Genomic DNA, 21,755 nt, shown 5'->3' with positions numbered 1-21,755 from the left:
TTCACAATGTTGTCTGGTAATCATCAACCAGTCGTGTAGCCGAATGTTGCTATTGGTTTATTATATTGCGTTATTTTTATGACTCTTTTTTTCTCCGTCGACCTGGGGTGCAACAGGAACTTTTCGGGGGCATTTGAACACCATAACAAACGCACCCAGAACACATGCATGGACAGATTAGTTTTTCTCTAGACTACAATATAACTGTAATGAAGTGCAATGTTTAGCACCATGTCTGTGTTTATCCAGATGATCTATGCAATCAATTATAAAGGTTAATGGAGACTTTGGAAAACTATTATCACGGTTTTCACAGTGCATATTCATAACACTTATACAAGTGAGGAAAAAACTTTTACTGTAATATCTATTCCACTATACTTATTATAAATCAATATTTCAGATAAAGATTTAAAACCAGGACGAGCTTGATTTAGATAACAGCTACTTAACAGAATGTAAATGACTCAAAACTACATTGGCTTCTTCTAGAATATCTAAATCCTCTGTTTTACGCATTCAGATGATCTATGCAATCAATTTGAAACTTTGGAAAACTATTATCACGTTTTTTTTTCCTGCAATTGAGCCTGAAGCTACGAGCACAGTACATATTCATAACACTTATACAAGTGAGGAAAAAACTTTTACATTTCAGAGGAAATTACTGTAATATCTATTCCACTATACTTATTAGAAATCAATATTTCAGATAAAGATTTAAAACCAGGACTAGCTACTTGAAAACTACAGTACCAGTCAAAAGTTTGGACACACCTTCTCATTCAACTGCTTTAAAGAATCTAAAATAGAAAACATATTCTGGTTTGTTGAGCATTTGTTTGTTTACCACATAATTCCATATGTGTTCCTTCATAGGTTAGATGTCTTCAATATTAATCTACAATGTAGAAAAACCATTGAATGAGAAGGTGTGTCCAAACTTTTGACTGGTATTGTACATTGGCTTCTTCTAGAATATCTAAATCCTCTGTTTTACGCATTCATGCATCAGTATTGACTATATTTAAATATATCTCTTCAGTGTTAGCGACGTAACCCCACTTCGTACCGGTAGGTGGCGGTAATGCACAATTTCGCTGTTTGCCAACCGCCAACAACATCAAGAAACCGTAGAAGAAGAAGCTCCTGACTCCGCTGCTTAGCAACAAGCATTAGCCAGCTAGCCAGTTGCCTGGTTAGCGTTAGTTACTCTGATGCGCAACGCAGTTAAGCTAGAACGAAGGCTGGCGGACACATAGAAATGCATTTTTATCCAGTAAAAGTCACAGATCTGACTTAGTTGTCGACGTAGATTAAAGTTTACCTTCCGTTTTGAAGCGGAGGACATTGACTGCGTGCAGGCTGAAGATAGATATCGTTTATCGGGCGGAGCAGGAGAGTGGCTAACCTCAGCTAGGTAACCTTAGCACCGGATCACGAGCGTCCTGCACCAGAGAGAAGGGGGAGGCTGGAGCTATGAGGTTGTGGGTAACTGTCTAATGTTTGCGGACACTGGATGAGTTGGACAGTGATTTTATCAAAGGTAAGCGATTGCATCCTTACTAACCAGCCCTCCTGCCTGCTCCGTGGTTATCCCCCTGTCTGCTATTCAACAAGTCATATCTTCACCAAGGCACGAGATCCTGATTTTTAGGGAATAAAGCAGAATTAAAAGTTGATTAAATACTTCATTCCCCTCACATACTTTGGAAAACACCACCTGCAGCAACAGTGGACCTCAACATAAAGCAGTGGTACCCTCTGATGTCATTATACTGTTTCTATTCTCTGTGTGCTCTAATATGAGGCCTGACAAAGTAACTGTGAGTCTGAGAAGATGACTCACTGGTCAGTAGGGGAGGTGTTTTACCTTCTACATACTTATCACAGTTCATTTATATATGTGCATTGTAATGCACTGTCTACCATGTTGTAGGTATGTAATGCCAGATTCTCTGTGGTGTCTTTAACACACATGTATAGTATGGATGGGGTAATTGTCTAAGGTAGATGAATAAGATAACCAGAACACGCACAAAAGAGATTGAGTAATTGTCTGTGCAGGTATGGAAATCCCTTGTTTAAATGTCTGATTGATGATGATTATACTGGAGTTGATGGTAATGGACAGTCAAACTGGAACTGTCATTTTCAGCGGGCGCTCTCAGGTATTTTACAAATAATTGTGTGAGAAGTCTGTTTGTTTTTTTTAAACTAGTTTTTCCACTTTGTGTAGAATATTCAATAAGTAAAACGTGATGGCAGTGATAGAAAATAAATGATCGTTACTACTTAATTGCCTTTTAATAATGTTAACAGTAACAATTGTCCAATCATTGTGTGTAAGTCAACTTTCTAAACTAGTTGGTCAACTCTCCAGGTTGTGTTGTCCTGTTTTCTACAGGTGGTTTGATTCATTTTTGGGGGGGAGTCTAACACACATCTAAACAACACATCTAGAATGATTACACTGAGAGATGAGAGCAAATGTGTAACTTGGCTTGAGAATCAAATTTACTCGAAATAAGAGGGTCTTGAGGTGTCACTTAACATAAGTTAGATCAGTTTAAGAGATTTTACAGGGGAAATCTTATCCCAAGTATACATTTTGCTGTTAACTCATTAACACATTTGCATAAAAGCTTTGTGAAGAGCAGGCTGTTTGTATTAAGCCATGTTTTGCCTGCATGTTATAACAACTGCTGCGTCATACAGCTAAATTATAGTTGATGAATAATATCGTTGACTGCAATACATATTGTGACTCAAATCCAGACAGGCTGTTGGACACCACAGTCACGCAGCAGGTTGCCAGTATCCACTGGGAACAGCTTTCTCTCAATATTGTTTAGCATTGCACTCAGCAGCTACACACATATAGCTGTGTTGCCATGTGGAGTCTGCTGCTCTCAGTGCTAATGGAAGGATAAACACAGTGCACAGTCGCTGCAAACACATTACTAGTAACATTTACAACAGTTAATTCAATGCTAGCACACACAATAGTTCAAAGGACAATTCCAGTCCTTGTGTATATAAAGCCCTACACTAGAGCGACTCCCTCTCCAATTAAATCATTGTGCTGATAGTAATTCAATGGCAAATTTGGCAAGATAAAATAACAATTTTATTGGATGCTTTTGGAGTTTGGACTGTTGACCAAACATAAGAAGCAATTGCTGAGCTCCGGTTATTTTAGATTTTGTCATAATGTTTGACATATGATATGTATACAAAAAGAATAATTAAAATAAACATTCAAACATGGATTAAACAAAAGCAGTTGTTAGATTAAACAAAAACAGTTGTTACAGCCAAGTAACTTAATAACTTGTAATGTAAAGGTACCTGTATCGTCTGAATTTTGGGTGCAAGAAATAGCTTTAGTGTTATGTTATTGACAGATCTGACTGATTTGCCTGCTAATATGTCATCTATTAAAAGTTGATTACTTACCACCTTTATCTAACTAACCAATTTAATCTGACTAACTTGTAGGTGGAAAAAAAAAGCTGGGATGCTTTGGTGTCTAATTAAAGCAAAACTATCTAGATGCAAGGAAGTAGTGTAACTGTAACTGTTTCTCTGATAAGGGCAGAGTAGAAATCCACTTTAATTTATGGAGAAAAGAGAGCTCATATTGGAAGACAAGCTTGGCAATTGTTGTGAAAAGTCACGTCCTTAAGGGTTTATGGCGTCTGAACGGTGTTTGTTTTTTGTTTTGTTAATTATAGGATCTGAATTAAAATGAAAGCACCAGTAGGTATTTTTTTACAGAGTGCAGAAAGTCTGCGATTATAAACCAAAAATAAAACATCCTTGTTTCAGTAAATCAACTATATAACTAAGTTATGCATATAACTAGTTGAGCACATTTGCTTACTGTCACTGACACAAAGCTTCAAATGTAAACCAGATCAGGATGTGTCAAACCACAGGAGGATATTTGAGTTACACTCAAGTTGCTGTTCTGCTGGATGTGTTTGACTTACACATGTTTTGACTTTCTAAACATGTGTCATACAAATAATGTTTGGTTTATTTTACACTTTCAGTTGGTTTATGTGTTTGTGTCACATCACTGAAACTACCCAGGCAGTGGAACTGAGTAAACCAGCCAGACGTCACCACCATGTTGGAAGAGGACATGGAAGTGGCCATCAAGGTGGTCGTGGTCGGCAATGGGGCTGTTGGCAAGTCCAGTATGATCCAACGGTACTGCAAGGGCGTCTTCACTAAGGACTACAAAAAGACCATTGGAGTGGACTTCCTGGAAAGGCAGATAATGTAAACAACTTGTTGCTCAGAGATTCACATTTCTCTTTGCAATTGCTGCCAGCGTTGTGTATTATCCTCATTGCCTGCTCATTGTTTTAGAGTTAATGACGAAGAGGTCCGTCTGATGCTGTGGGACACCGCTGGGCAGGAGGAGTTTGATGCTATTACTAAGGCCTACTACCGTGGTAAGACTGCACCACCGTGACAAATATAACACTGCTGCTTTGGGTAACTGATATCCCCAATCGCTGAGGTTAAGAGTCTTTTTTTCACAGATTTAATAGTTTACTGGCAGAACGACATTCTACCAAAGCACATGCACTGGCACACATTGCACCGCTAACAGCCTGTCCTTGAGCTAAAATAATTTGAAAGAAGCAACAGCCTGAAAACATAAATTGTCGGTGTGTCGTCCTGCATTCCAGGTGCCCAAGCATGTGTGCTAGTCTTCTCCACCACAGACAGGGAGTCGTTTCAGGCAATTGACAGCTGGAGGGAGAAGGTGGAGGCGGAGGTGGGAGATATTCCCACAGTTCTAGTGCAGAACAAAATTGACCTCCTGGAAGAGACCGTTATAAAAAAGTAAGCAGTAGTTTCTTTAATGCAAAAATCCCACTGAAAAAAAAAACACCGTAAAGCAATTGAATGTTCAGTACAAATGTTAATGACTGTGATTGTGAATTTGTATTGTTTTTACTCCCATGGCAGCGAGGAGGCAGAAGGTTTGGCTAAAAGGCTCAAGCTGAGATTTTATCGAGCTTCAGTAAAAGAGGACCTTAATGTCAACGAGGGTAGGTTACTGATACTAGTCTAACATGCAAGTTAAACCGTCTCATTCTGGATAATTCTAGTATTACATTCCTGCTCTCTCTTTAGTTTTCAAGTACTTAGCTGAGAAGTATCTTCAGCGACTCAAACAGCAAACGGCAGAAGAGACAGAGGTGCTCCATACCACAAGCAATAAAATAGGTGAGGGATGTTTCTCTGAATCATTTTTAATGTTACATTTTAAGTTTTATTACTTCAGTGCAGTGACATTACTCATAAATTGTGTTTCCCCAAAGGTGTTTTTAATACCACGAGTAGTAATGTTTCCAACCAGAGCTCCAGCAACGGCAGAGAAATCATCACTTTGCGACCCAACAAACAAAGGACCAAGAAGAGTAAAAATCCTTTTGGAAGCTGCAGCCTACTGTAGATGAAACATATTTAGTTTTAGTGACTGGCCATTGTTTCTAAGACTAAAGTGGTCATGGTTTTAATTTGTGGAGGTAGCCGCATTTAGAGACCAAAGCCCAAACAGCCTGGAAAATACTACTCTATACTACTTTAATAACCTGATGTTTAATCTGTGTCCTAAATTGTTTCCTCACATTGATGGTTGAATTGTCTTTGATTCAGCCTTGGATCTCCATTAATGATCTGCGCACAAAAACCTGTCCCTGTGGTTGCCTTAAGTAACAGCAACAGCTGCAGCTACACTACATGTATGTATTAGATATGACTTGACATACAAGCCTCTCATTAGAATATATAACAGCAAAGGTTGCACTCTTGCTCTGTGGAAAACTCCTGTATAGGATTTTCACAATCACCCATCCCTGTGTTTGACATTTGAACTGTGCAATATGTTTGCATGTATTGTAGAAGATACACGGCTAATTTTGCACCATATTCTTTTCTGTCAGCATATCATGGTTGAAACTATACTGTTTGTTGTGGACAAAACACTATCAAATCCAGAGTTTATTCTCTGTGCAGAAGTATTTTTGTACGAATCAAAACAGTGTTGAGGGATATTTTCACTTAAGTGTTGACATAGTGCCAAATTTCTTCCTTCTGAGCTGTAGTTAAATATTAACACTGCAGTTATTGGATGTAACATGAAATCAATGGAATGTGCATTTCTGTATAACCAAATATCAATAGTTATTGACACAAAATAGTCCTCTATATGTCTGCTTGTTCTCCACCTATTCATGGATTTGTTAATCAAATTCTAAGACTTTCACAAAGTTCTGGACTTTGTGATGTAAAACAGGAATTGAAGTCACCATCAGTTATAGCACTATGTTTTTGATTGCAGTTGTTTACATTTGACATATTCACTGTGCTTTACTTTAACTCTGGTACAGCTCTGAGGAACTCGTTGGTAATCCTCAGAGTAAATACGTTTCAGTATCTGTGTATTCGGATGAAGATTTTCACTATATTTCTAGCATTTCAAACACTAAATATGGTACGTTAAGATTTAGTTTTTATGTCTTGGTTTGGCTCTGTAGTATCTAATCAAAGTCTATTTTGCAAACAGCAATCATATCGGTAGTGTCTGTCCATGTGGTGTGGAGCCGTGAGCTTGTGTGTGCCTGAATATGCAAGAAAATTCAGTTTCTTCTCAATACAGGAAAGTACTCTAAAAGATCTCCCAAATGAATGCTTCGTTCTCCAAACGGCTAGCTGTGAACTGTTTGTTACTGCACCAAGCCTTTTTTTACAAAGCATTTTAATCCCTACTCTTGCTGTTTGTTTCAAATTGCCTGCACAGTAAATCTGTAAATACATGTAATTATTTCCCAAGCTCCTCTAATTTGCATTTACATTGTGTTTAATTTGCCTTTTTGCCTGAATGGATTTAGCGCACTTTATCATTAAGATGGCATATAATCTTTAAAGAACCGTAAATTAAGACTAACCATACTTATGTGCTGTCACTCAGGTGTTGTAATGCTCTTTGTGTCTTACTGTTACTCTCCTTGTTTCACTCATCACATTTACACATTTAAATAGACCAAAATTATGTATCCTTTCAGGCTGACAAAAACACTTATTGTTGGATTTTTGTTTTTAACAGTAAAACAGGTATCACTACTTTAAGTGTGCCACACAAATGTACTTCTGATGTAATGTTTGGGGGGGGGAAATTGATGGTAATCTGACATAAATAAAACTTTACTTTTTTCTTGAGCAGCCAGTGTGTAATTTCAAATGACAATATTCCTCTGCCAATACAATCTTTTAACCCCAGAAAATGCTTGGCTGTATTTATTCAGAGTTACCGAGGACAAAAGCCAATACATTTTGTTGAAAACTCGTGGAAAAGCTAGTAAGTAGACCTTGAGTTAATACTTTATTGTCAAATTTACAAAGATCTTTAGAACCGACAAACATGGTGCTCCAGCACTATGTTACTAAAGCCTTGTTGACGTTGTCCCTTTGTCTGTAACTTCATACAGTAAATGATTGTCATGGTTAGGTCTTCATTTAGAAATATACATGATGCCAACAGCACTCAGTCTATAGACTCCATTTGAATAATCGACAATGTGTTTTTATCAACATTTTTGACACAATCTGACATCAAAACTGCTTTGTGAAAATAAGAATTAAAATCCACAGCCTAATGTGATTGGTGTAGTCTTCACTCATAGAGGTAGTGTATGCAGTGCACATCCAAAATCAAAACAGAGTGCCGGATTTAAAAGGTGAGACAATGAAACAGAAAATATATATATACTTCAACATTAAGTTAATTGTTTGTCAAGCACTTGATTTTACAATAAACAGTGACCAAACTTCCAATGGAGGACCATGCCATTGTATCTTTTCTGTCTACTTCAGTGCATATGTGAACACACATTGTGTACTAGGTGTGGACATTAAACAACACATCTAAAGTAGGTCAGTGTTAAATAATTTGAAGGTAAAACTTGATTCTGCCCATAATTTAAGGAGAATGATGTTGTCTGTTGTGCTTTACTGTATTTTTGGCCCTATGGTTCGGTATCATTTCACCATCATTTTCTCAGACTGGTCTAACTGCTACATGATCACGGCAGTTCTGGTTGAGGTTAGTGGCATTATGACACATTTCATGTTTTGGTGTCAAGTCTTATTGACAGCCATTGGTTTTTGGGTCCTCCAGTTTTTGGTGATCCATAATTTTGATGTTCTTTTCGGCATTTTCAACGTTCCTCATCAAAGTTTCCAGCCTGCGCTTGATCTTCTTCTGGTCCTCCAGAGCACAGCTGATCACGATGGCCTGAAACTTCTGGTCGATGGGGACGGGCGGGGCCTCGGTCACACAGGCCGCGTGCAGGGCCAGCAGCTGCTGCCGCCCGCTGTCCATGTCCTCCAGTATCTTCTTCACTATGTCATCGATTACAGATGTCGCCTTGCGCAACGCATCCTCCTGCTGGGGGTTTCTGATCGTGCCGACAGAGATATCCACAGACAGCGTCCGGCCCATTAGGCGGTTTGCGGTTAAATTCAACTCTTCTCTCTCCCCTTTGAAAATACAAAACAAGAAAGAAACCAATGCTGCATCTTTAAATAGCAAAATACACCGGCTATAAAGTGGTGGACAAAATATTAGAGCATTTACATTCTGGTTTCAAATCCTGGCCTTTGCCTCTCCTTTCACCATGCATTACTATAAACACCTATCTTAGGTGAATGTGATTATAATAATGCATGGGGGATCTAGCCCAAATTTGATGCAAAGTAATCCAACAGGATGGACCTGTTAAGAAATTCAATTTTTTAAACTGTGTCAGAAATCTGTTTACGAATGAGATTATATTGTGTTTTTTTCCCACATAGCTGTCAAACCAAGACTTATTTTTTATTATTTCTTCTTTTGTTCAGCAGGTGAAAATAATAAAGTTAAAAGGGTTGACAATTCTGGCATTGGATGTACCAGATTACACAGTGTTCATGTAATGCCCAACCCCCTTTGTGTGCAGTACAGTATAGCTATTGCTATACATGGTCACTACTATATTGGTGTAGGGTGGATACACTTAATATGGGAAATGAGGAAATATTATATGACAATTTAAATGTAACTACCCTTTGTGTTTATCATATAATACCAAGTATGGGAGGGAAACAAACTGATGAACTTGTGATCTCTCTTCTCTTGGGTGTGGTGAAAAAATACATCATGTTGCCTTGTTCCTTCTGAAATCCCCTGAGCTTCTTGAAAAACACCACTCAACTAAAGTGTAGCATTGAAAGCATAACCTCATTTGATCACAATGTTACAGGGAAATCAGAGCAGATGCACAAAAAAAAAAAAAAAAAAAAGTAAATAAAAAGACACAATGAGTACAACAGTCAAAAGGTGTATTTTTTTCTCTGTAAAGTCAATTGCAAAAATGACAGCAATGTTATGTCTCACCAGCACAGACGTTTCTCAGCTCCTGTCCGTTCTGTATGGACTGAATCATCTCCAGGATGAACTCCCTCTCCTGCTCCATGGCCGAGGCGGTTTCGCGTAAAGCCTCCACCCTGACACACACACACACACAGTGAATACACTACATGACCACTAACAACCACACCCTTTCTCTGGAAAACGAACGGGCTGCTGTTAAAGCATAATGATCTGACCATCCGAGTGTCATTCATTTTGCAATTAGCAGAATTATACTACAACTATTATTTAGTATTTTCACAAAAACACATGTTAATCAGACGCCATATGGGGTGCGTCCGCTTTCTTTCTCCTCTAGTTTAAATGACATTTCTATATTACATTAATCACACACACATAGTAACGTTAATGGCTCAAACAGCCCCTCTCGTGCACTGCATTTTACGCACATGGCACGGCCTGTTACCTAACTGTACCTTATTTCCAGCTGATCCAAACTTTCCAGCAGTTGTCCGGAGCGATCTGCCATAGACATCGTCCTGCTGAACTTGCTGCACGTACCCTCGTTCATTTTCGCCTGTATTTTAGCTTGAGCCATGATTGTGGATGATTATTATTATGATTATGATTATGATCCGTCCCGGAGAGGAGTCCTTGTCTGCGATCTACTCTGTGAGCTGTCCAGCTGACTGCAGCAGCGGTCCGGAGGGAACATTTCCTAACATGGGCTGTGACTTCCTTCCCTCCGTCCTAACAGACGTTTCTGGAGAAGCCCTGGTCGGTGTTTCCCAACGTCAGGTCGGAGGACCACTACAGGTCCCTGAAGAGCTCCAGCAGGTCCCTATAAATACTTCGATTAAGCTGTAATTTCAGTCACATTTTAGATATGTAACTAGAACTGTTTTGGTATTTCTATATTCAACAAATATCTGTTTGTGAGGTATTCCTAGCCTAAAGTTCAAAACAATGGGTAGTAGAATTTAAGGGATCTGGTGGACTTTGTTTTAACTGGTCAATTTTTTAACACAGCTGGCTAATAAAAGAACAAAAACAGGGAAAAGGCACTTGGAAGTTAATATACTGATAGTAATGATCAGATGAAGAAGTCTGCTTTGTGATGTACTGTGTATGTGGGCATGTAGCTGTTAATCTGGGTTAGTCAATGTATTTTGTGCCACAAAACCGTCAGCCTAAAAATGACATTTTGTTGCAGGTCTTGATATTCTCAGCATTTATCTACTCTTTAACATTTTTGCGATGATATTGATTCCCATCAATGACCAGCCGTTATTAAAGAATGTATTTTTTGTATTCTGGAAAAACATTTCCAGAATACTTAAATGTTCAGAAAAAGGCTGTGATATGTGTAAATAATTAAATACTTATTTACACATATACGTTTTGCCTTTAAGCTTTTTGGGAGTATATAATAATAAATAATGGTCCAAAATGATGTGAGTTTTAAATCAAAAACTTTCAACTTTTTGTGGGGGTGGACCTCAAAACCCCCAAATCACCTGTTGTCTTTTATTCACTGCAGAAATTCAGAATTCTGATTATGTTCTGTGTATGTGGGCATGTAGCTGTTAATCTGGGTTAGTCAATGTTTTTTGTGCCACAAAACCATCAGCCTAAAAATGACATTTTGTTGCAGGTCTCAGCATTTATCTACTCTTTAACATTTTTGCGATGATATTGATTCCCATCAATGACCAGCCGTTATTAAAGAATGTATTTTTTTTTGTATCCTCTAAATAAATGAATAAACCCACATGGATCTGCCATGTTCTACACAACTTCAGTAGGTTAATGTCTTTACATTTGTATGAAAACTAGAGGGATTTGTAGACGGCAACTTCGCCTCTGAAAATGTAGTTCGATGGTAGCTGCTTCATTCTACAACCAGGATTCACAATGCACTTGTTACATTAAGTGCACGGATTAGAACCGGGGCCACCATTTCAAAATGTCTTAGTATATTGGAGTCTGTAACATAGTGCAACATAGTGTTCTAAGAGGATGTGAAGACAGAAGCAAAACAAGTATTTGAAATGCATGTGTAATTACAAAAGGCAGCTAAATAAAAAAATACATCTGAATGCTAATCTGTTGTGTGCATCATTTTAAGGGTAATTCATCAGTCACCTTCTAATGATTTTGAAGAGAACATGAGGAAACTAAAAGAGCCATAAGAGCCATTGACAGAATTGCAGCTCCAGTTTAACAGGACTTTAACTGTTTCCACTTAATTTTAGAAGAATGGACTAATATCCCATCACATAAAGATCAGGAATTATACGGCTGCACTTCAGGAAACCCTGTGACTTTTCTACATACAAAAGGTTGGCGCTGCTCCCTACGGTGCACACTATACACTAGAGTTCAAGTCTGCAATGAAAACAGAGACCGCAATTGGAGATGCACTGTGGTCACAAGTTGAGCCTCGGCATTCTGCAGCGTCATCGAGGCCATCTATAGTCCATGTGTCGACACACGCGAGGGTTGAGTCTTCACAACAGAAGCCATAAATCCACAGCCACAAACCAACCTGCTCAGTATTTTTAACTTTATCATGTCGTCATATTGATGGATTTACAAATAATTAAATACACAGAAAAAGTCAAAAGAAAATCTTTCCATTTAACACATTTTGAACACAAATACTTGGCGCAAAACATCTCAGTCTGATGAACAATGGGTCACAAGAAAAATTACACATTGTCCTCAAAACTCCAGAAGACTTCTTTTAAGAGCTTCTTCCAACTCTGTAAAAGAGAAGCAGAGTTTAAGGATCCAAGTTAAAGTATGTCCACCGAAACACTGCAAATTTAAAACAACATTATAATTAAGCTGGGAGATAAATACATTTACCTAATAATTGTGTGATTTTATGTTCCTCCATATGTTCACATTTCATTGTAATGCTTTTGATCCATCTTTTAAAGCATGCTTGTGTTTAGAATTTATATCATCATAAAGCTGCCACATTCGTGTATACATCATCACTACAAAGACTAAACAGTCTTTAGTTTATCCTTGATAAGCACATTTTAAACAACTGGAATCTGACCTATCCCATATTTTTATCTTTTAATCTTGACAAGCCCTCAAAATATATTGAAGCTTTGAATCGTCTCTGACTCTGTATCAAATATTGTGCTTTTATGGGAAACTTAAAGTTGTTACAAAAACTGCCAACCACTAAGGACAACTTACAAGGAGTGTTTATCAGACTAAGTTCTCTGCAGTACAAAGTGGTGACGTAAGGCAGCAGTGAGTTACACATCTTGAACATTACATGCTCAGCCACAGACCCTAAACACATACCTGTTGACTCCCTTTCATCTTCTGCACTCAAAGACGGTTCATGGTTCATCTCGTCATCCGATTCATCTGAAGTAAATAATAATAAATGAACAGCTGATATATTGTAGGTTGATCAAAACACAAGCTACACCGTGCTTTTGCTTGCCATCTATTTGTCTATGTGGCGTGAGAGACACAGTGGTTGTGTGTCGTTTATTGCTTACTTTCACATGCTTCACTCTCTATGTTGGTCTGATCCATGTTCACCAATGTTTCATCTTCAATCTCTTAAATGACAATATGAAGAACAGGATTAAATGCTGCATGCAAACGTGGATATAAATGCAAAAAAATAAAATAAAAAAGATTACTGATTTACCATTGGTGTCTGGTGAGATCTCCACAGCGTTGAATACTTTTACAGTGGTGGGTTCTGCTTTCACACGGCGGGTCCTGGAGCTCCTGCAAGGTTCCAGTGTGCAGTGTCGAGAGTGATAGTGCGTATGGAAACTTGGTACACCCGTAAAACTCTCCTGGCAAGCTTTGCAATTTACGTCAAAGGTCTTGTCGCGGTTCAAGGCTGCGTGCTTGGTGTGGACGTGAGTCTTGATCTGTGCAAAGGAAGGCACAGATACGCTACAATGAGCGCACGCGTATTGACATTTCCCTTCAGCGGACAGATTCCTCATGCACTGTGTGTAGGTAGCTTTCATTTCCTCTTTCCTCTTTTCTGATCCCATGCATGGACATGTAAGCTGACTGGTGCTTTCAGCAGCAGCAGGCTGAACAACCTCAACGTCGTCTATGCAGTAGAAGTCTTTACTGTGAAGACTCTTGTAGTGCTCCAAAAACTCGCCCTCGGACTCAAACTGCATGCTGTCGCAGAGGCCGCAGAAGTGGAAGCTCTTTACGTGCCCGCCGTGCTCATTGGTACAGTGTCTGCGTACAGTGGACTCTTTGAAGAACTTCTGGGGGCAGTGTCCACAGATGAATCTCTGGAAGCTGTGGGTGCTCAAGTCACCGCAGTGTCTGCGGACGTCCCTTTCCGATTCAAAGACGTCCTCGCACATCCTGCACATCCATGTCTGCTCTGCTTTTAGAGATGTCTCTACTGTGTCCTGCTGGAATGTGGACTTGGAGGATGAACGTGGGGCCACTTCGCTGCTGGTGGACGGCTTCGCACGGATGACTGTGGCGAGCTCCTCGGGCACTTCCTTTTCAGTCAGGTAGGTGTGTCCGCTGTGGGCTTCTGTCACGTGCGACAGGATGTCTTCGTACCGAGGCATTTCAACATTGCACTCGCGGCAGTAGTAGAGGAAGTTGGTGAGATGAGCTCCCCCGTGAAAGCGGCTCATATGCAGGCGAGTGATCGAGGACTCTCCCATGTGTTTGCCGCACACGGCACACTGATGGAATATTTGGTTCACAGCCAAGAGATGCTTCGTGGCTGTAGCCTCCTCTGAGAACCGTATACCGCACTCGCAGAACCATGCTGTTACCGAGTTTCTGCCGCTGCTGCCGTTCACACTCGTTCTCTTCCGTTTGGCTGAAAATTCTTCGCAGTCACTCTCCTTGTTTCTTTTTTGAAAAGGTGTTTCAAGGCCAGTGGACTGTCTTTTCCTCTGTGCCCTCTGGGTGTGGGGAATTTCACTAAACCTGCAGTGCTGAATGAGGGCTTTCTCCATTGTTTGGTTGACCTCCACGTCGTGCTGGGTCGATTCTTTGTGTCTCTCAATTTCAGCTTGGCTGTGGAAGAGTTTACAGCAGAGGGAGCACTGCCCTCGCACTTGCAGCTGTTTCATGACCTGCGCCACTGTTTTATCAGCCTTGGCCACGGCGCAGCCCTGTCTGCAGTGCACACTAAAAAAGAAGGAAAATAAGGAGAAAGGAAAAATCAGCTCCACAAAAAACATCTGAACAAAATCAGATCTAAATCATATTACTATATACAAATGCACTAAATAAATTACTATTAAACTTACTTAAAGTGAGCTCGGGCTGCCTGATGTGACATCAGTACTTTGTGACATAAAGAGCATCGGACATTGAACGTTACATCCTTGCACAAAGTGATGAGACGATTCTTAACATATTGGGAGACAGGAACTGGCAGCGGTCTTTCTCTGGTTTCTTTAACAAGAGGAGAAAGCAAAAGGTACATGTTATCTTGCTCATATAATACCTCTTGAACGCCTCTTTAAGACACAACTGAGGTTGTAATGAAAAGGTATAGACATTAAAAACGTTCAATAACCTTTACCATTCATGGCGAGAGACTCTGTGAAGTGGTTTTTGCTTGACATGTGCTGCAGACACTCATCTCGGAGGTTGTAGAGGGAGTAGCAGGCCGGACAGGCAAAACACACAATCCACTGATACGTCTGTGTGATGCTGTGACCGTCAGCAGCAGATGAGGACACCTAGTGATAAAAACAAATATGCATTTCAAACACTGATCAAATGAATAATTCGAAGAGCAGTAGATTTTTCATAGCACAATCAGATAAGTGCGTCAACCTTAGATTCAAGATGTTTCCTCCAAGCTTCTTCAGTCTGAAAATGTTGACCACAGGCAACACAGGCAAAGAGCTCTGATGGACATCCTTTAAGGTTGATGGTTGGGTCACAAGGGGAGTGATCAAACCTACACACAAGATAGTATATTGCAGAAAGTGACGTATTTATATGTGGGAATCGGTTCAAAAGCAGTGCTCAAAGTGGGCCAGTACTCAAGGTACTTAGTACACACATATTACCCTTATCTGACCGCTCCATATCAACTTATTTGGGCAATTCATAATTTTCCATGTGAGAACAAGGAGGCTGTAACTTATCTAAACAACGTTCACATCTTTATTTGTAAAGTAGATTATTAGTGAACTGTTCTTCATAACCTTTTTTTTTTTTTTTTTTTTTAATTTGTGAACAAATTTAAAGAATGACACATTATTTTTGAAGTTCTCTGAGCCTGCTCTTTTGATTAACATAATATGATTTTAAAAAGGGAAAACATTTCCAGAATACTTAAATGTTCAGAAAAAGGCTGTGATATGTGTAAATAATTAAATAATTATTTACACATATAAGTTTTGCCTTTAAGCTTTTTGGGAGTATATAATAATAAATAATGGTCCAAAATGATGTGAGTTTTAAATCAAAAACTTTCAACTTTTTGTGGGGGTGGACCCCAAAACCCCCAAATCACCTGTTATCTTTTATTCACTGCAGAAATTCAGAATTCCGATTATTTTTTTTCCACTTCAAGCACTGTTCAAAAGGTATTACACAACACTGAAATGAACAGAAAGAGGATTACCTTTTTAAATGGCCTTCAAGGAGGAAGGCATTGTCATAAACTCGACCACAGTTGATCACTGGACAAGTGTGTGTAGTTGAGCTGTTTCCCGGGAAGGAAACAGGTCTTTGTCTTCTTACAAAGCCAGTACTTATCATTCCAGGTTTGAGACCTTAACGAACGCAAAGATACAGTATGAAAAGTTGACACAACATCTAGTATCCCTGTAAAAGGGTGCTCTGTCATTGGCATGCCGAAATCTATTAAGACAAAAAGAATCAACTCCAACACTGACAGATTTACAAGTGACATTGTCGGTAATTATCCAACAGCTTTCTGATCCAGATTAAAAATGTACCTGGCATCTTTAACCACATGTCTACACAGTGCTTTGCTTCACGATTATTTCCATTTGGAGAACTAACGGCCAGCTCCTGCTGTCCATGAGCTCTTTGTAAGATTTGTTTCTCCTGAAAAAAAAAAAAAAAAAAAAAGACACATAAAAAAAGATGAAGTATAACAGAGCACATTCTGCATATTTTATACACTGACCTCATAGGACAGATAGACCGATGTCAGTAGTCCGATGTCAGTAGTACAGACACTGTTCAATAGACACTGTTAAATGTGATCTCTCTAAGTCACATATAGTATAATGTTGTATGGAGTAAATACCCCGCTGTTGTTCATTCTAGTAATGTAGGTTATTTACTTTCTATGTATTCTGTCCACAGGGTGGCACTGTTGCTGCTACAACTTACCTTAATTGACTCCATTTAGTATTCAGACACAACACAAAAGAAATATTTGGGGGCATTTTAAGAAACATTTCATCGTATTATATAGATGTCAATGAGGTTTTGCTAGCACTGAAGCTAGTGTGTCTATTTCCTTTAGTGCCCTTGTTATATGCACAAGTAATTTTGCTTTTAAATTCAAGATGAAGAACCTGAAGGAAGACAACAGCCTGTCAGACCTCCCAAATGTAATAGCTTAACTACAGTTTTGCAAGCAACAAATGACAGCAGCTCACACTATATTGAAGCAAACTTACCTTGAACGCTCTACATTTATCTGATCTTTCCTTTTTCTCTAGGGCCACCTGTTGTGCTAGCCTGTCCAGTGTAGATGTAACGCGGTCTTTATGGCGGGTGATTTTATCTTCAATCTACAGGAGAATAAAAGGATGGGCAATTTCACAAACCTTTAGACAGACATATACACACACACACACACACACACACACACACACACACACACACACACATATATATATATATATATATAGAAAAAGGTGTTCCATTCAGCCACTTACCGTGCCCGTGAAAGATGAACATCCCTCGTCCTCATTATCACTCAGCAGATCAATACATTCCAATACTGGTCTGCCAGGGCCCTCCTGAAGCAAGTACAATAAACCATGTAAATCAGTGTTAAAACACCTACATTTATAAGATTCAAAGAAGTCTACAAACCCCTGCACAATGTCAAAAGGGTTGTTTATAAATGTCACATTACATTACAGTCATTTAGCAGACGCTTTTATCCAAAGCGACTTACAATAAGTGTATTCAACATAGGTATTCAAGAGAACTACTAGTCACCAGAAGTCATAAGTGCATCTCCTTTCTTAAACAAGCATCTAAAAGCATAAACCAGAGCAAAAGTATAGTGCAGAGGCAAATTACTACGAAAACAATAATTGCAACAAACTAATACGAATACAATAAGTGCAACAAACTAATACGAATGCAATAGGTGCTACGAGGAAGGCTCAGGGTAGTACTTCTTGAAGAGGTGAGTTTTCAGCCTGCGCCGAAAGACGGGCAGCGACTCTGCTGTTCTGACGTCAGTGGGGAGTTCATTCCACCACTGTGGGGCCAGGACAGAAAAAAGCTGTGACCGGGTCGATCGGCCGCAGGGACCTCTGAGCGACGGGGCAACCAATCGCCCCGAGGCAGCAGAGCGAAGTGGTCGGGCGGGGGTGTAGGGCTTGACCATGGCCTGGAGATAGGAAGGAGCTGTTCCTCTCACTGCCCTGTAGGGCATGCCCATGAAAACAGAGATGCTCTATGTCTGATTCATGGTTTGTCATACCATACATGGAACAGCAGCTTATATTGTTCAGCAAATCAAATATGATAAATATATGAATTAAGTAAAATGGCGGTCTGATTATCAGGCTAGATAAAGAGGTGATCTCACAATTAGTTGTATAAATGTCAAAAGACAGAAAGGAAACAAATACAACTGTCACATCCTTTGAACCTATTGCTTGGTTTGATAGGAAAAAGTGTACACGTGACTTACTGATACAAACTCCACTTCTTCCACCTCATCGTCGTCTGCTTGAGATGGAGAAGACATTTATCTGAGGAAAAAAGGAACAAGTGTTAACTTTGAACCTGTTGACTTATAGGGGAGGGATGTGTATTAGCTAGTTAGCCAAAGCCACTCAAGTATCAGTAACAGTAGTGTACACCTCAACCTCAACCTCCAGCTGCAGCTTGAGCGTTGGGCCTGCCGAGGTCAGTCAAAATTAAGACATAACTACATATGTAACCGTTTTTTAAAATACGCCTGTCAACAGTATGATTTAATTAATCATTAACAACAAAAAGAAAATGGTTTTAGTTGACACTACGGTAATAGTTGCATGAACTTTGACCATATTTCAGCAAACAGCATTATCGGGTCAGCTGGTTAACATAACCCGAGTACAGTCCTCATATCTGCTATTATTGGTTGCTCAAATAAAGTAACAAAAATGTGACTTACTCCGGTTTACTGCAGGCCAGTGTTTGATTAAACTCAATAATCTAACGTGTTGCATAAGCTCTTCCCCTGTTGCCCACCAGAGTGCTTCTCTTTAGTGCTGCCCCTGAAGGCTGGAAGCCTCATTTCAGCGGCCTGTGCACTTAAATCAGTGTTGTTGCAGTACCGCTCGCCGCCACCACTAAACCCTGGCAGCACTGAGTGCCGAGTGGCTAAACAGCACTCCAACTACCAAACGAAGAAGAAGTTGGGCGCCACGGTGGAGTTCCAATGCTAACGTTAGCTCTCTGACGTCTGCGGTCGCAACGTTTAAACAACGCTAAACTAATGCAAGGCTACGTTGAACACGCCGAATGTCGACTTGGGTTGGCGTTAATCAAACGGTTGCAATCATGAAATGAATGAGGCAGAGCATGACATTACCTAGCGCTTATTCTGTTGGCTCCTCGGTTGACAGTGGTAGCTAGCAACAACATCCGAAATCAAAGTGAACGTTGCCCGCTAGTCTGAAACGTCACGTGGAACTGAAGCGCTCCTTTTCTACGCGGAGTGTGCCGTCCAGACGGGGTTACTGGTTACTACGGGTTGAACTCAATCCGCCCGTCTGCTCTTGTCTAGTCCGGGCCGAAGTGTGTAGCTGTCGCAAACAGTCACTGTATTCATATTGTAGTTCAGTATAACGTTGTGGCTGTACCCAGGTTATTACTACAGTGACTGTGACTTATGTTGAGTGATGATTATGTGCACACATGGGTTTTTTTATAATATTTATACATGAATGAATACTCCATGCTGTCATTCATAAATACCATAAACCACATATCCACATAGTTTAGTTTTTAGTTTAGTTTAGTTTATTTGCAAATATAAAAAACCATAACATTGATAAATGATATTACAGTGCAGGAAGAGGCAGAAAGCCCACTGGGCTTATTTGAAGCCTCCACCTATATAATATTTAAAAAAATCACAATACTATAACGAATACAAAAAGAAAATACAAATGGTATGAAATATTGTTGAAGAGGCATTTTTACAAGATATGATTGATAATAACAATACATTATAAGCAACAAGAAAAAAAATGCAATGTTGAGTGATGATTATGTGCACACATGGTTTTTTATAATATTTATACATTTGTGATTGTGTAAACATAACGTTTATGTTGTAAAGAAAAGATTCATGTATGAGGTTTTAGCAGTATTAAAGCTACCCAGGCCTCTTTCATTAGGTTTCATTTTCTTCTTGCCTTATTGGACTATGGGCTGAAATTTATATGAATATGTGAAAAACAACTTAAAGAAATGTCCAAGAGAATGTGAGCATTCAAATGATGATAGCATCTATTACTATATATACAGTACCAGTTTTGACACACCTTCTCATTCAACTTTTTACTTTGAAGAATCTAAACTATAAAACATATTCTGGTTTGTTGAGCATTTGTTTGTTTACCACATAATTCCATATGTGTTCATAGTTTGGATGTCTTCAATATTAATCTACAATGTAGAAAAAGATTAAAAATAAAGAAAAACCATTGCATGAGAAGGTGTGTCCAAACTTTTGTACAAGAAATGTGTACATTTTTGGCAAATAAAAATACATTGATTTGGTTGATTTACCACACAATTAATTGTATAGGCATATAATGTATATATGTTAACATACATGACACAAACTGAACATATACTCCATGATGTCATTCATAAATACCATAAACCACATATCCATTAGGTACACATGCTGCTATACAGAATCATTTATATGTGGTTACTGCTTATATGCAAATATGTATTATGGCAATGACACACATTAATTGTTCTTAATAATGCTACATGACTCAACATACGGTGTAAAAGAAAAACCAAAGACAAACATTCTGATTATTTATATGTTATACATGCTGTATATAACAATATATTTTCATTATGTGAAATATATATTGACATATGCAATGGTATATTGGTTTATTGCATATGTGGACAAGCAGTATGGCTTTTGCATATTTGTGAACAGATGTTGACATACTAATATGTCATTGTCAGGGAATATTTTGTTTTGGTGCAAAATGGCTCTTTTGAAATTGCAAAAATAAAACTTCCTTTTCTCCCCTTACACTTTGTTTGAAATAGTCTTTTATCTGACAGAAGAAAATACGCTCTAAATGATATCAGCCCATCCAGACATTACATAACCAGTGTTGGATTATGATTAGAGTTGGTTCCTATTTTCTCCCTAATCCTGAAAGTGTCTGTTCAACTGCCTCGTTTCAGTGCCTGTCAGTACAACACGGTACATTTCACTAAGTCTATGGGGCAAAATATACTCACAATAAACAGACAGTGATGTTGTGTTGCCAATAATAAAGTGACATTGTAGGTAGGATATAAAAAATAAAAAAAAGCTAAATATATTTCCTAAAAACTGTCTCAGGGGATTATGTAGCTTCACAGACACACACATGTGGGTGTGTATTAGTCCTAATACTATAGTTATTAATATGATAGCCTTATCCTTTTTCGGCCGCCGACTCTGCAGCAGATTACTGCGATGCTCAGCTGAATCTGCTGACTCTCCCTGCCCCTGTTAGAATGAAAAAAATAAATAAATAAATACAACTTGCGTCTCTGCTGAGTCATGCACTGTCCCTCATAATAATGATATCAATAGTCTGGGCCGACCACTTTCAACCTGAAGGCTTTACGCCATCTGCAGTGCGATGCTTCACGTGTGTCAGTCAGTCTCTTTATTCTCATCTTGAGCTTCCAGCGACATATTATCGGCAGCAGAGGAGCCGGCTGCGTGAGGCTGCGTGAGGCTGCGGGATCTGTCCTACATCTCGCCTTATGATGATTGCTGCGGCGTTTTTGGTGCTGTTGAGGCCGTACAGCATTCAATGTGTGCTGCTGTTATTGCTGCTGTTGCTCGGGACTATAG

At 39.1% G+C, this 21,755-nt stretch overlaps 3 protein-coding genes across 4 annotated transcripts; 1 reads left to right on the top strand and 2 right to left on the bottom strand.

Moving 5' to 3' along the window:
• Positions 1-1,192: 1,192 nt before the first annotated feature.
• On the top strand, positions 1,193-7,260 carry rab23 (RAB23, member RAS oncogene family). 2 transcript variants are annotated; one of them, XM_054600356.1, is made up of 7 exons: positions 1,193-1,546; positions 4,099-4,290; positions 4,381-4,466; positions 4,707-4,863; positions 4,990-5,072; positions 5,158-5,250; positions 5,346-7,260. In XM_054600356.1, the coding sequence occupies exons 2-7, from the start codon at positions 4,136-4,138 to the stop codon at positions 5,477-5,479; spliced, it is 708 nt and encodes a 235-aa protein (XP_054456331.1). In that variant the 5' UTR covers positions 1,193-1,546; positions 4,099-4,135; the 3' UTR covers positions 5,480-7,260. The 2 variants fall into 2 exon arrangements, with proteins under 2 accessions (XP_054456331.1, XP_054456330.1); XM_054600355.1 differs by having other exon boundaries at positions 4,059-4,290.
• A 73-nt stretch (positions 7,261-7,333) lies between these two features.
• bag2 (BCL2 associated athanogene 2) lies at positions 7,334-10,178 on the bottom strand. The gene is made up of 3 exons (XM_054600549.1): positions 9,913-10,178; positions 9,461-9,570; positions 7,334-8,565 (listed from the first exon to the last, which is right to left on the bottom strand). The coding sequence occupies exons 1-3, from the start codon at positions 10,032-10,034 to the stop codon at positions 8,171-8,173; spliced, it is 627 nt and encodes a 208-aa protein (XP_054456524.1). The 5' UTR covers positions 10,035-10,178; the 3' UTR covers positions 7,334-8,170.
• A 1,307-nt stretch (positions 10,179-11,485) lies between these two features.
• On the bottom strand, positions 11,486-19,340 carry znf451 (zinc finger protein 451). The gene is made up of 13 exons (XM_054600077.1): positions 19,236-19,340; positions 18,348-18,408; positions 17,353-17,436; positions 17,092-17,205; positions 16,396-16,507; positions 16,059-16,209; positions 15,260-15,386; positions 15,003-15,162; positions 14,725-14,872; positions 13,122-14,602; positions 12,967-13,029; positions 12,764-12,829; positions 11,486-12,201 (listed from the first exon to the last, which is right to left on the bottom strand). The coding sequence occupies exons 2-13, from the start codon at positions 18,402-18,404 to the stop codon at positions 12,161-12,163; spliced, it is 2,604 nt and encodes an 867-aa protein (XP_054456052.1). The 5' UTR covers positions 18,405-18,408; positions 19,236-19,340; the 3' UTR covers positions 11,486-12,160.
• Between the last annotated feature and the right edge of the window lie 2,415 nt (positions 19,341-21,755).

The sequence above is a fragment of the Anoplopoma fimbria genome, chromosome 6 (assembly GCF_027596085.1).
Source record: "Anoplopoma fimbria isolate UVic2021 breed Golden Eagle Sablefish chromosome 6, Afim_UVic_2022, whole genome shotgun sequence".
Classification (NCBI taxonomy): Eukaryota; Metazoa; Chordata; class Actinopteri; order Perciformes; family Anoplopomatidae; genus Anoplopoma; species Anoplopoma fimbria.
This window is presented reverse-complemented; position numbering and strand designations above follow the sequence as displayed.